This window comes from Miscanthus floridulus, chromosome 8 (assembly GCF_019320115.1).
Source record: "Miscanthus floridulus cultivar M001 chromosome 8, ASM1932011v1, whole genome shotgun sequence".
NCBI classification, from domain to species: domain Eukaryota; kingdom Viridiplantae; phylum Streptophyta; class Magnoliopsida; order Poales; family Poaceae; genus Miscanthus; species Miscanthus floridulus.
Genome location: NC_089587.1, coordinates 205,950,316 through 205,964,301, shown reverse-complemented (window position 1 = coordinate 205,964,301; position 13,986 = coordinate 205,950,316). Strand labels below are relative to the sequence as shown.

The 13,986-nt window shown below is 47.4% G+C and overlaps 2 protein-coding genes across 5 annotated transcripts; one reads left to right on the top strand and one right to left on the bottom strand.

The window, feature by feature from the left end:
- Positions 1 to 2,214: 2,214 nt before the first annotated feature.
- On the bottom strand, positions 2,215 to 8,012 carry LOC136474690 (putative U-box domain-containing protein 42). Of its 4 annotated transcripts, XM_066472254.1 has the most exons (6): positions 7,832 to 8,012; positions 6,352 to 6,487; positions 6,109 to 6,237; positions 4,759 to 5,729; positions 4,328 to 4,637; positions 2,215 to 4,046 (listed from the first exon to the last, which is right to left on the bottom strand). In XM_066472254.1, exons 4-6 carry the CDS (start codon positions 5,725 to 5,727, stop codon positions 2,428 to 2,430), a joined length of 2,898 nt encoding a protein of 965 aa, XP_066328351.1. In that variant the 5' UTR covers positions 5,728 to 5,729; positions 6,109 to 6,237; positions 6,352 to 6,487; positions 7,832 to 8,012; the 3' UTR covers positions 2,215 to 2,427. The 4 variants fall into 4 exon arrangements, with proteins under 4 accessions (XP_066328351.1, XP_066328352.1, XP_066328353.1 ...); XM_066472255.1 differs by having other exon boundaries at positions 6,109 to 6,487; positions 7,856 to 8,012; XM_066472256.1 differs by lacking the exons at positions 6,109 to 6,237; positions 6,352 to 6,487.
- A 2,007-nt stretch (positions 8,013 to 10,019) lies between these two features.
- On the top strand, positions 10,020 to 12,251 carry LOC136474689 (amino acid transporter AVT6A-like). Its single transcript, XM_066472253.1, has 5 exons — positions 10,020 to 10,624; positions 10,726 to 10,878; positions 10,986 to 11,189; positions 11,334 to 11,799; positions 11,902 to 12,251. The coding sequence occupies exons 1-5, from the start codon at positions 10,072 to 10,074 to the stop codon at positions 12,008 to 12,010; spliced, it is 1,485 nt and encodes a 494-aa protein (XP_066328350.1). The 5' UTR covers positions 10,020 to 10,071; the 3' UTR covers positions 12,011 to 12,251.
- The last annotated feature ends 1,735 nt before the right edge of the window (positions 12,252 to 13,986 follow it).

Sequence of the window (13,986 nt, the reverse complement as noted above, 5' to 3'; positions counted from 1 at the left end):
TCCAACTACCTCATTGGACGTAGAATTAGCATCAGAAACCGTAGGTGCAACCTCCATATCCCTATCAGGTTCCAAGATGGGAGGGTCGATGTGTGTCTGCTGATCCATTGGTGGGGAAAACCCATGAGGGATGGGATCAACTAACATCCGACACACAACCACGTTCAAACATTGCAGCTAGCTCTTCATAGCCGATCTCACATAGTTCTCCTACTGATCCGCACAACCAATTGGGATCATTCGCCTGAGGATGTTGGGAGGAGAACCTAGGTGCAGAACACCCTCAACTACAATGCCATCATCTCCAAGGCAATGCAGCTCCTCTCGAGCCCTTGCAACCATCTGACTAAATGAAGGTCTATCATTGAATAGCACAGGCACGCTTTGTATGTCAACAAACTCAACATATCCATAGCGATCATATTCAACAGTGCCTTCATGATATATGGTCACTAGGTTGTCCATCTAGTTCAAACACATAACAAAACACATGTCCTTTAGTCCAAATTAGACGATAGATAGTACCTAACAGGTACTTTCTAACTATAAACTAAGTAAATAAGATAATAACTACATACATAGATATAGTGTACTAACTAAATAGCTAGATCCTATTTAGTTAACTAAATATGTAACTACCTCTCTAAGTAGCTATCTAACTATATCTATGTACCTATGTATCTATGTTTCTATCTATCTATATATCTATCTCACTAGATCACTAACTAAATCAACTATCTGAGCCATCAAATTAACTAGTAAATAACAAATGCCAAAACAACTACACTACAATCAAAGCTAACTAAATACGCACATTACAAATTCACAATTTTTACCTATCCGACGACGGAGTCATGGACGTCGACGGAGTCGCAGTGGACGCCGGGCGTGGGTCAGGCCGACGAGCCGGGCCGGCAGGGGCGCGACCGAGGATGGCAGTGGCGCGCGGCGGGCACGGGAAGCCCGGCGCTCCGCGCGACGAAGACGGCTCAGTGGGCGCGGGTGGCACGGCGGGCGCGCCCGAGGCCAGCAGTGGCGGGCGGCACGGTTACGGTCATGGCACCGGCGCGGCGCGGCCATGGCGGCCGCGGGCGTGGATGGCACGTCGGGTGAGCGCGGGGCGCGGCACGGCGAGGGCGGTCGAGCGCGGGCGCGGCGGTCCGGTGGGGGCGCGGCGCGGCCTCGGTGGCGATGCGGCGCGGGCGGCCGGGCGTGGGGCGTGGCGCGGGGACCGGCGCGGCACGGCGCTATGGCGGCGCGACGTGGGCGGCCAGACGCGGGCGCGGATGGCTGTGGGCGGGAGAGGGCGCGGGAGGCGGCGGCGCTGCACTGCTCGGGCGACTGGGAGAGGTGCGAGAGAGAGGGAGGAAGAGAGAAAGGAATGGGGCCCATACGTAAGGAAGCTAGGCGTCAGTCACCCTGGAGCCGAGCTCGACGCCAGGATCTACTGTGCCGAGCTCGACGCCAAAATCTACGGCGCCGAGGTCGGCGCCAGGGTGACTGGCGCCGAGCTTCCTGCCATGTCACCGCCATGCTGGCTTCGAGCCCAAGAGCTCGGCGCCAGGGACGCTGACGCCGAGACGTGTAAGCTCGACGCCAGCAAAGATGACGTCGAACTAAGGGTCCAGATTTTGAAATCTTTCCTCCAGGGGCATATTTGTGAAAAAAAATTCAAAAAAGGGCTAAAAAGTAAAAAATTTAGGTGCACGGACAACACGGCGAGCTCGAGGAGCGCGAGCACAGCTGGTCTGTACTGGGAATGGCACGACAAGCACGTGTGACCCAGAAGATAAAGTTTTTCTTATATAATGATGCATTTAGATTTAGATGAAAAATGGGAGCTACTCCCTCTATCTCAAATTATAAGTCATTCTATTTTTTTAAGTCAAAACATCTTAAGTTTGACCAAATTTATATTATATAATAAAATAAAATAATAACATTTATGATACCAAATAAGTATCATTAGATTTTTTATTAATATATTTTCATAATATACCTATTTAATATCATAATTTTTTTATTCTCTATAATTTTGGTCAAACTTGAGATATTTTGACTTTCGAAGAAATTTAAGATTGACTTATAATTTAGAGTGAAGAAAGTAATATTTAACTGGGAGAAAATCAAAAGGGAGACTTTCCAAAATTCAACAGACAGAGAGAATCTACGTGCTTTCATCTTAAATCAACAATCAGGGCTGAGAACTTTACCTTTTTAAGGTAAGCAACATAGGAGTTGCGCTACTAGTTGACAATATCCATTCACCTGTTAAAACATTCAGGTTGTGAAAATCATAGTGCTGTACAAAAATGAAACTAACAAGCCAACATTGTATTAGGGTCACCCGATTCTGTAAGTTTGTTCAAACAAGCAAGTAAAAAAGTAGCATATGCACAAACTTTGATACTGTGTACATTCCAACGACTAGAACTCCATGGATACGTAGGTTGCAGAGTAATCAGGCATCTTGTGTAGTCGCCGGAGGATGCTCTCGGCGGCCTGCTTAGTACTCTCGTCCCCCCTGTGGAAGGCGCTCACCAGCGCCGTGGGCAGCATCCGATCGCCTGTCACCTCCCTCACGCATCGGTCGTCGCCGTGCTCCAAGAGTTTCTCCACCACGCAGAAGCACTTCTGCCACAGCAAGTTTTGCCGGTGCAGCCTCAGCGCAGCAAGCACACGCCGAGCAGCATCGAGCTCGGCAAGGGCCGCTACGCTCTTCTCGACGTCCACCCTCTCATCGAGGAGAGTGCACAGTGCTCCGAGCGCAGCCTCCACCACCTGGATGTTGTCGTTCTCGAGGCAGCCCAGGAGTCCCTCCACAGCGCCAGCCTCGAGGAGGCAGAATGTCGTCGCTGGGGAACAGACTCCCCGGTGCACCGGGCAAATGTTGACCTGGTGGTGTGAGCTCTTCTTGTTGTTGCTGTGCGCCTTTGAGTCCTTCAGGAGCTTCAGTATGGTGTTCTTCTTTGACTGCAGCTCATCGGGCGGGGGCTGGGACAGTTTGATGGATTGGTAGCTGAGGTTCTCAAGCCCCACTGCAGCAAGGCGTTGCACCTCGTCGCTCCCGGCTGCTCCATCGAGCAGCTCAGTGAGCACCAAGGCCAGATCGTGGTCCATGGCCGCCTTCAACACTTCTGGGCTGTACAGAGTCGCAGTGAGCCGCACGAGCGTGCCGACGAGACCCTCCATGTATGGCACCACGTGCCTGCTTGATCTAGCAGCGCCGTTCTGAACCTCTTTTATCGCCATCAGTATGGCTGGCACGGCGCCATCCTGCACAAGCACGATGTTGAGCGAGGTGTTCCGGTAAGGTAGCTTCGCGAGGAGCGTCGCCAACGCAGCTTGCCGTTCAGTGATGCGCCCGGCATGGCTGATGCTTTTGACCACCTTGCGTGGCTGTCCTTGTGTCTTGCAGAGCCTCTCTACGATGGTGTGTCCAATGTGTGGGGACAGGGTGATGAGCAGCCTTGTTGCAGCGAGGCTGAGCACCTCCGTTGGGGAGCTCATGAGCTCGATGATAGAATGGCTGCGGTGGTTCTCCCGGATAACCGAGACCACTGTGGCCAGTGGCTTGGCGAGCACGGTGAGCGCTAGCAGGATGCGGATGATGCTGAGGTTGAGGTCGTCCGACATGAAGCACTTGAGCATGTGCACAAAGTTGTAGATGGAGTACTTCGAAGTGAGCACATGGCCTTCCTTGTTCACCATCGTGGTCTCCGGGTCAATGCCTGACTCAACAATGTTGGCCAGGACAGTGGCAGCGGTGGCCATGGAGTTCACCGGCTCGTCATCCATCTTTCTGATGAACAGTTCCTCGATCATGACAGGGACAGCGCCTGCGTCGACAAGCTTCTTGCTGTTGGGGCGGTGCAAAGAAAGCTGGGCAAGGACATTGAGCACTGCCTTGCGAACCATGGGGTTGCAGCCGTGCGCCATCTTGACGAGGATTTCCGAGGTGCTTCTGTTGATGTCAATGGTGAGCTCCTGCTCTTGGACTAGCTCACAGAGGTAGCCGACCATCTCCATCTGCATCTCTTCCAAGCCTGTTTTGTAATCTTCAAGTCAGTTTAAAACACCAATTTACTACAGGAATATGACGCCCTTAGTGAAATCTCTTAGTTCTAGTATGCAAAGCAAGCTTCCAGGTGTTTTACTGATGAAGTGCTAATACAACATGTGCAGCTGCATTCTAGTAGCTTAAGTTTACAGAATTGCCATTTGGTTATACAATGTCAGAAACTTGGTGGATTAAACAAAACCAGACTTGTAAAGATAACTACTACCATACTTGCAAAATATGCTTTCCTAATACTCTGCATCTCACCTTCCACTAGATGCCTCTGAAGGGGTTCTGAGTAGCCACTTTCAGCCATGTACTTGATGTTCTTCGGACACTTCTCCAGGTTCTTAAGGACTGCTCCAGCTTTCTCAGCAGAAATCAGGTCATCTGAACTGTTGATCTTCATTGTAGTGAGGATCAGAATGCTTCCAGGTGTTGATCCAATATTCTCCAACAGTAACTGTGACTTCGAAAGCTCCAGCAAGAAAGAGATGGCTGCATGCCTTTCATCAGTAGAATTACTTGACAGTAGTTTTATTGTCCTGGCAATGGCCTTAGTTTTTCCAATGATATCCTGTATGTCATGCAGAAAACTTATATCATAATTGAAGAACAAGGCTAAGCTGCTGAGCAATCAGTATAAACTGTTCTAAATTGAAGATGAACTCCTTTAGCCAAGAAAATTTCCTACTCACCTTTCCTTCTTCATCTTCAGCTAATAAGCACAGAAGCTTGAGAGCATCAAACTGAATCTGTCCATTGTGGTTATCCAACAACCGTGCTAAGAACTTGGTGACCCCGATCTTGTGCATCAGCTCCCTGTTCTTCACCCTCAACTTGGCCAGCAACTCCAGCTCATGTATAGCTTCAAGCACCATTGTGCCTGCAGTTGACAGAGAAAGGGCAGTGCGAGCAATCCTGACACGCATGGCCTCATTCCTCGTTGTCCATTCTTCAATTACACTCTTCAGGGAAGCATTGCTCACCATTGTCTTACTTTGCATTCTCATTTTTGTGACAGGGCAATAGACAGGTTCAGAACTGTCTGCAAACCTCTCAATATACTCCTCTATGGCCCTCCTGTCACATGTCGCACCACTATCAATTGTCACAGGATCAGTCATTATCTCATTTGTCAGTGGACAGATGAACGCATCATACAGTGGCTCAATGTATTCTGCAATCTCTGGGAGAGTGTTGAACATCTGGCCACCAAATTCATGTGATTCATGGTGCATTCCCTGCAGAAAGTCCACCAGCCTCGGAGTATCATTTTCTCGGAGAGACCTTCTCCTAGGCCTGTTGCCCGTTACATTTATGGGTATATCAGCCTCGCAGTAATCCATCATTGACTGTGATTTAATAAGAACATCCATGTAAGCATTACTGCCAAATGCTGAAGCTGGTATCCTGCAAAGATCATCATATATATTCTGCAAGACATTCTCCAGGTCTTGTGCTATGCTTTGTATCTCATCAGCCGTGTATGTTCTGCCTTTGCACCTAGCAGAAAGATCTTTAGCAAGATTGACACTGGCAAAAAGAGATTCTATCATCTGTGACACATTAGTCTGGGTCCTGCGAGCTGTTTGACGCTCCATTGTTGCCATGACTGATTCCATGGAGTTCCCTTGGCTGACATTGGTGGTAGCTACTGACAACATGACTGCATCCACACAGAAGCAGCAAAACTTGAAAGAGAGAAATGTAAATGATTTTCAAACAAGCATTGCCAGTGAAATCAAATCATCATAAGAGAGCTGAAAAAATAATCATAAGGACATGGAGTAGAAGATAAGCTTTAAAATAGCTGTGCAAACCTATGCAGATAACAGCATTATCATACTTGTGCTTATGTGTACCAAAATTATTAAACTAAGAATCATGAAAATCAAACAACCATTAAGCTGAAGCAAAAATAGAAGTCTTTCTTCTTGAACAAAGCTTACCACCTTATTCCTCAGAAGAACTTGCTGCAGTGTTCTTCTACAAAGCCTAACCCTCTAAATAAAGCAATAAAGATAATTATAAAACAAAAATGGTACCTGTATGGTTCTAGTGAAGACCTCAAAGATCTGAACTCTACAGAGGTACCACGTTAGAAGAGTTATAGGAGGAGTATTGCTCCAGCAAATAACCTGGCCTAGGTTCCCTGCGTGCATAAGCACATTCTCCTATAGATGAATGCAAATAGAGCAGACCAAGCAAAATATGTTCAATATATAGTCTCTTCTATTTGGGTATTCGTAAAACCCTTCCAACTTGCAACTAATTATCACCAAATAGACCTGATGTGTTGACTTTCTGTTCCATCAGACTGCTATCCACATCAGCTGGAGAAGCATGACATGTAAGTCACAGTCTTGATGACAGACTGGCATCCTTCCAGAAAACTTAGCTTAATAAGCCTTTATGAACTTCAGACTATAAAATAAGAAAAATACAAATCAGTTGCAGGAAAAAAGTTAGGCTATGGGCAGATTGGTAAGCTGCCCCAAAAAACACAATGATGCTGATATCAAGGAAGTTGCCGAAAGCTGTATGGCTCAATAGATAAAAAGAGGATGGGGAAGAGGCATGATATCACTTCTTAGGTCATGATCGAAATTCCTAGAAGGAGCAAACTACTTTGAACACCTGCTGGGTGATGAAATGTATGCATGCTTCAGAAACAGTAACCATAAGTAGCTAAGCATAGATAGCTCACCATAAATTTGATAGTTTTTAAGTGTGTTAATCTACTCCAATTTTAGCAGAAGGATTGTATGGTTCAGCAACCTTAATGTCTAGAGCATTTCTTAAATTTTACCTTGGCCTGAGACCTTGTAGCTCAACACAGACTCAACCGCACAAGCTACTTCATTGCATAGGTTTGTCAAACAAAGGGACAATAGGGGAAGGTATTTCTGAATATTATTTTGAGTAAATGGTTTGCAGCAAACCATGATGGCTAGTGACTGTCCAGATTTTATAAATATTCCCAAAGAGTGGTTATGATTGGATAGCACAAGTAAGACTATGAGCATCAAAATCATAAAATAGAGTAAGACAAAAAAAAAAAAACTTGACCTGCGGGGGGTAAGACGGCCCCCGGGCATTGCCTGGTAGAGAAGATCTCTCACGCAGATCAAGAAAACCCCCGAACCTCCGCCCCTGCACCCTTACACGGGACCGTTCACCATGTGAGTTGGTTCGGAACCACCGTGCTTTGAGTGAGTCGGACGAGGGGGTTTTTTTTACCCAGGCCACGTAAATCCGCTCCCACTGGGAGTCGAACCCGGGTCACTGGGGTGCCATCCGGCCGCTCTAGCCATTCGGCCAAGAGTCCGTTGGCAAAATAGAGTAAGACAAGGGAACCAAGACATCTTGTATGTTGATTGTTGAACAACCCTATGACTAGGACGAGTATGGTGTGACAAAAATGCTGATGCTTCAAGTTTGGCGTATCATTGTAGCACTGACCGTTTGTACACATCTAATGATCTAATCCGGTCCAAATTCAAGTCATGGACTAAACCTTGGGTCAAAGTTTCGCTCAACCAAAAGAAATTGAACCAGTGGCGTGCTGCTATGCGAGACAACTACCACTCTACCAGGCACCAAAAATACGTGGGGCAGTGACGATGTCCTTCGACGGTCGCCGCTGCTGTGACCCGTCACCGTGTGCGGGTCCTGCTACAGCAGCGGCGACGGCGAGGGTCGCACCGAGAGGCGCTGAGAGTGTTCTAGTGCGAGTGGAGACTGGAAAGTAAATTCAAGGAGGGGTACCAGCGTCTGGCGAGGGAGGCGCACCCGGACATCGCCGGCGGCGGCGGCGAGTTCATGCTGCTCCCTTGTCTGCCCAGGCGAATGGGGACGGATTCGGCGGTCCATCCGTTGGCAGCCGTGGACCGTGAGATCCGACCTGAACGGACCAGATTGAGCAATGCGTTAAGTGCAGGAGCCTGCAGGGGATATGTTGTCAACGCTCTGCATTTGCATGGATCGTGCGGATACAAACTTAGAGTAGGGTGAGTCCAAAACACTCGGACGTTAGCTTCTCTTATAATCCGTCTTAGAACAATGTTTTTCTCTCACAACAAATTAGCCGGAATAATATTTTGGCTTGTTTTTTCAGCGAAGCGAACGAGACCATTAAGTAATGGGTAGCCTCGTTACATAAAGAAGCCCGGATGAAGTCTAGGGTGAAACAAGATTGAATTACAAGACTAATCGGCTGATCTAGCTAGAATATAAGCTGCCACATTATAGCATCTACTGACATGAATAAAGTTAAAACCAGTAGATGACTCCTATCTCTTGCTTGATGTCATGGATAATGGAAGCCACCAAAGAGTGATTTCTTCCATTTGATTGGAGCTTCTGAATCATTGAGAGGTAATAAGAGGCAATTATCACACTGTTATATGGGATATTGAGAAAATTATTTCCTTGCCTAAAAAAAGGCTGCATAGTTTCTTGGCCCTTTTTTCTCAAATTTGTTTATTTGGCTCTAAAACGATTTTCCTTTGGTTTCTTGGTCTTTCCGTTAGTTTGATGGGCTAACGGTGTTAAGATGTACGCGAAATTAGTCTTTTACCCCTGGCGCCGAAGGCAACGGTTCAGCAACTTACAGTTGCGCCATACAGGCCTTTCAGACTGCCTCTATCAATAATTTCCTAAAATAAGGGACAATATTTTTTCAAGCATGACAAATTCTAAATCAGTGGTCCTATTGCATCCTTGCCTAGAAGCAGCCAGGAAGTCACCATTTATGGTCTCTACAAACCAATTCCCAATTTCTCATACTCTCAGATCATGCAAATAAAGCAACATCAACATTCACCTTCACCCATCCTTTCGGCGGTGGAGCCTATTGTTTAGATTTAACGGGATCACACCTTTTGGAAGCCATATGTTTGTAAAGATGCAGCATCCTTCTAGCAATGGAGCTCATTGTTCAAATTTAGCAAGGTCACACCTTTTGAAAGCAGTAGCTTTTGTAAAGATGCAGCAGGACTATCTCAGCGTATGCTTGTATTTTCTCTATAGTACAATGAAAATGTACCTAGAAATCACCATTTCTAACATTATTTCTAGCCTCCCAAATATTGCCATAAGTGATCGTTAAGATTGTGGCTTCTTTCTGAGTGAGGGCTTTGCCAAATAATCAAATAGCCATTTCTTGGGAGAGGAGAAGCTCTTTATGGTGCCTTGTTAAGCCATTCTTTCTTCGGTTCTCTCCAAATTTTAGCAACGCATTGGCCAGTAAGGAAACCATGTTCTAGAGTTTTTCCCTCTGCCGCAATGAAAATCAGTGTTAGGGGGCTAGGACACATCCCATTTTCAATTGTTGGTCTGTCGGTAAGCAATTGTGTGCAAGTCTTCGTAAAAAAGTTCATCTTCGGTGGAGCTTTGATCATCCACAGTCTCTTCCACTCGTGTGTTGCGCATATCTGGTTTGATGTTATAACTTTCCCATTAGCACTTTTAGTCATCATAGGGTGAGTGTACGTGTGTGTTGTGGACGTCTAGGTTGTACTGTGTAATTTTAAAAAAAATGTAAAAGGACTCTGTTCTGGCCATAACATAAAGTGACTTTACCGTGAAGTCACAAAAAAAAGGGTGACTTTACCGTGTAGATTTCTGATTTTGTATGGGCCCAAGATACAAAACCCTGAGTTTCCACTTGTAGCCCATTAGAGGCTCAGCCTGGTAGAGGCACTACTCGCAGCAGCCCATCAGCCCACTGCTAGTCTGCGGCGGCCGAAGGCATCGACGCGCGCGCGCGCGGGAGGAAGGCAATGGCAATCCTGCCACGCCGCCATGGGCGCCATGCTGGTGCTCGGGTGGCAGGCTCCAGCTGGGATGCATGGCCACGCTTTCAATATTTCTAAATGGGGAGGCACTCTAATTATAAGACGCCTCGTCTCCTCCGATCAAAAGCTTCTCCACACTACACTCCCCAATTCTTCCTCGCTGCATGCGCTCCATCAAAAGTCATAACGGAGGAGCTCTCCAATCCATACATGCGTGAAGACACTCGCATTTCTGTGCAACGAGGGACCGGCGGCAACTGGAAGCTGGATTTCCGTCCGCGGAGGCCTCACCGTCCCAGCAACGAGCCGGGCTTCGGCGGCGCCTTGGCGAGGATGGTGATGCCGATCTCGAGCGGCGGTGACCACCACCACGCCGCGGCGGGCGGCGAGGGCGCGGAGCCCCTGCTCCCCGAGAAGCATCAGCGCGGCGGCGGGGCGGATGATGCCGGCGACGACTTCCACGGCGCGTCCTTCTCCGGCGCGGTGTTCAACCTCTCCACCACCATCGTCGGCGCGGGCATCATGGCGCTCCCGGCCACCATGAAGGTGCTCGGCCTCGTCCCGGGCCTCGTCCTGATCGTGCTCTCCGCGCTGCTCACGGACGCCTCCATCGACCTCCTCGTCAGGTTCAACCGCGCCGCGGGCGTCAGGACCTACGCCAAGACCATGGGCGACGCCTTCGGGGTGCTTGGCAGGGGGTTGCTCCAGTTGTGCGTCATCGTCAACAACCTCAGCATCTTGGTCGTCTACATGATCATCATTGGTATGGCGGCGTCGGCGTCGATGTTTGTGAATTGTGATTACTGCTTTCATCAAGAATTCTTTTTAAGGACGACAACTCGGCTCTTGTCTGCACAATGCAAGGTGACGTGCTCTCTGGAACCTCCTCCAGCGGCGTGCACCATCACGGTGTGTTCGAAGGATGGTTCGGCGCAAACCGGTGGAACGGACGCTTCGCGATCCTCACCATCGCAACTCTCGGTGTGTTCACTCCGCTGGCATGTGTCAAGCACGTCGGTAAGCAACTGTCACGTCTTAACATTTTGGTTGTTTGTCTTTGTCAGTCAGGTCTGACCATGCTTGATTCTTTTCCTTCCTTCCTCTTACTTCGTGATCCATTTCAGACTCACTGAGATACACGTCTGCTCTATCGGTCGCTCTGGCCGTTGTGTTCGTCGTGATCACTGCCGGGATCGCTATGTTCAAGCTGGCGAGAGGGCAGATTCTAATGCCTCGGCTGTTCCCCGACGTCCATGACTGGCCATCCGTCTGGAGGCTCTTCACAGCGGCTCCAGTTCTTGTCACCGCTTACATTTGCCACTACAATGGTAATATATCATCAACATCTACTGTATAAATATGTGCTGCTTAATTAACTCGAGTATGCATTAATGCATTATTGCTCAGATTTGGTTTGTTTGCTGGTACATATATATCTAAGGACAGCTTACTATTGACTAACAACTTTGCAGTTCTCCCAATTTGCAAGGAGCTCAAGGATTCTGCGCAGATCAGGCCTATAGTGCGCACGTCGTTGTTGCTGTGCTCGGCTGTGTACATCACCACCAGTTTCTTCGGCTTCCTCCTCTTCGGTGATTCGACGCTCGACGACGTCCTCGCCAACTTCGACTCCAACCTCGGCATCCCCTACAGCTCACTCTTCAACGATGCCGTCAGGGTCAGCTACGTGCTCCACCTCATGCTCGTCTTCCCCATCGTGTTCCAAGCGCTACGGCTCAACATGGACGGGCTCCTCTTCCCCTCGGCGCGACCGCTGCCCTATGACAACCGAAGGTTTGGCGGGTTGACGGCGGCGCTCCTTGCGGTGATATTCCTCGCCGCAAACTTCATCCCAAATATCTGGGACGCCTTCCAGTTCACCGGAGCCACGGCTTCCGTCTGCGTTGCCTACATTTTCCCAGCTGCGATCACGCTAAGGTGACTCTGATATATAGCACGATTTTCTCCATGCATCATGGCTTTGGATGTTTTTGTGCCTAGCTACTCTCTCTTCTCATATCGTCTGTCCCATTTTACCAGGGATCGTCATGGCATAGCAGAGAAGAGAGACAAGTTCCTGGCAGTGTTCATGATTGTTCTTGCTGTGGTGGCAAACGCCGTGGCAGTGTACAGCGATGCTTGCTCGTGATCTTAAATGACAGCCATGGCTATGTCAAGTGCACGGGTATCTAAAAATTAGTCAGCGCTGATAGTACCATAGTTGTGTATAGGGCGTCTGATCCCACCATGCATGGTACTAAGGTGGGATCCATAATTGATGTGATAGCACAGAGTACTCTCTCTATTTGAAATTATAAGATGTTTTAGTTTTTTTAAATATATAGTTTTTATTATGTACGTAAATATATACTATATCTAGATATACATAATAAAAGTAATGTACGTATTTATAGTGTCAGCGACCCTGTCAGCCGCACATGGCTAAGGACTCTCGCCTGCCGCGGCCTTGAATAGGCCTGGCACAAAATACCCAAAACCGAACCGAAATTACCGAGAGCCGAACCGAAAATACCAAAACCGAATTTTTCGGTACCCTGTTCGGTTCCTAACTATGTGAAATGTGCTGAGTATGAGTATTGTTATATTATTGATTGTACTATTGTAGACTATTGTATTATGTATTTGTAGTACTCTACTCTTATAGTTTTGTTGGCTTTTACATGTATGTATTTAGCACTATTATTCTCTAGGAAATCATGTCAAAATTGGCTTTTGAACATGCTATTACATGTCTTTGTGATCAGTTCAGTATTTTTCGGTAAATACCGAAACCGAACCGAAAGTACCGAAACCGAATTTCCTCGATACCGATTTTTGGAAGAAACTGATCAGTACCAGTTTTCCGAGGAACTGAATTTCTGTGGGAACCGAAGTACCGAACCGATCGGTGCGGTAATACCGAATGCCCAGACCTAGCCTTGAACGCCACCGCCGCTAGCATGCAAGTCAGCTCTTTTCTTATTCATGTGCGCGGCACAAATAGCATTCAGAAGCCATGGCGGGCGCCATACCTGATGGCCGACGAGCACTCGGCCATCCCAGGCAGACGATTGCCTGACTACGAACTGCTATGCAGCGGCACAACCTTAGCATGGTCTCGTTGGCTCGCTGCATGTGATAATGCTACATTGTAATGTTTTTGTATATGTTGATCAAGCTGAAATGGTGTAACATGTGGTTCAGAATCAATTCGAACTAGCATCTAGTCGTCTTCTAATAGTGAGGAAATGGGTGACGGCGGACATGTGCTTGAACCATGGGTTTTATATCGTTATTTACTTGTTATGTGATTGTTTTATTTATGTCATGGGATGACATGAACGACCAATTTGTCTCATCTTCTGAAACTTGGTTTTATGTTGGCAGTCGTGTTAGAATGTTATTGGTCCTTGTTACCTTGAAAGATCACTAGATGGTTTAGTCAAATTGTCTCATCCAAATTAGCATCGGTCTATGTGCTAGCATGCCCCCTTTGCTCTTTTTTTTTTTGACCGAAAAGACTGTGCACAGTGCCTCAAACTTTTATAAAATTTTCAAAAAAGAGTTACAGAGCAAACTTACAATGCGGAATTAACTGAAGGCATCTAACCAAGCGCAAAAGAAAGACCGTAGGTCTCCTCTAAATCTAAGCAACTGAAGATTACATTGGTTTTTAAAGTTTGCGAGCCAGGTATTAAAGCTAGGGTTCTTGCCGTGGAAGATCTTTCCATTCCTCATCTTCCAAATTTCCCAAGAGGCTATCATTACCAAATCCACGAAGAACGGCAGGTTTGAATTTGCTCTTGCTTGTGTCAGGCGGGGCAGTAGGCCAAGCTGTTCATTCCACTGAATGTTTAGGGCTTGCCAGCACCTTCTAGCAAAGGTGCAGGTGAAGAACAGGTGTTGTATATCCTCTACTGTCCCTTGTGAACAAAGGACACAGAGATCATCATCTTGGGTATTGTAGTGACGTCTTCTGAGCATGTCTTTAGTGTTCAGTCTATCCTCCTAGTACCAGCCAAGCAAAGAATTTTATTCTTGGTGTGCACTTGGCCTTCCAAATCCATCCAAAGGCTGGGTGAGCATCAGTGTTGGCAAATAATAGCTTATACAGTCGTTGGGATG

Excerpts from the sequence above, each read along its gene's own strand:
- LOC136474689 (XM_066472253.1), top strand. The coding sequence starts at position 10,072 with ATGCGTGAAGACACTCGCATTTCTGTGCAACGAGGGACCGGCGGCAAC. Across the intron at positions 10,625-10,725 it reads CGTCTACATGATCATCATTG|GTGACGTGCTCTCTGGAACC; the intron begins GTATGGCGGCGT and ends GCACAATGCAAG. Across the intron at positions 11,190-11,333 it reads TTACATTTGCCACTACAATG|TTCTCCCAATTTGCAAGGAG; the intron begins GTAATATATCAT and ends ACAACTTTGCAG.
- LOC136474690 (XM_066472254.1), bottom strand. The coding sequence starts at position 5,727 with ATGTTGTCAGTAGCTACCACCAATGTCAGCCAAGGGAACTCCATGGAA. Across the intron at positions 4,638-4,758 it reads CTGAAGATGAAGAAGGAAAG|GATATCATTGGAAAAACTAA; the intron begins GTGAGTAGGAAA and ends CATGACATACAG. Across the intron at positions 4,047-4,327 it reads TCAGAGGCATCTAGTGGAAG|GCTTGGAAGAGATGCAGATG; the intron begins GTGAGATGCAGA and ends ATTACAAAACAG.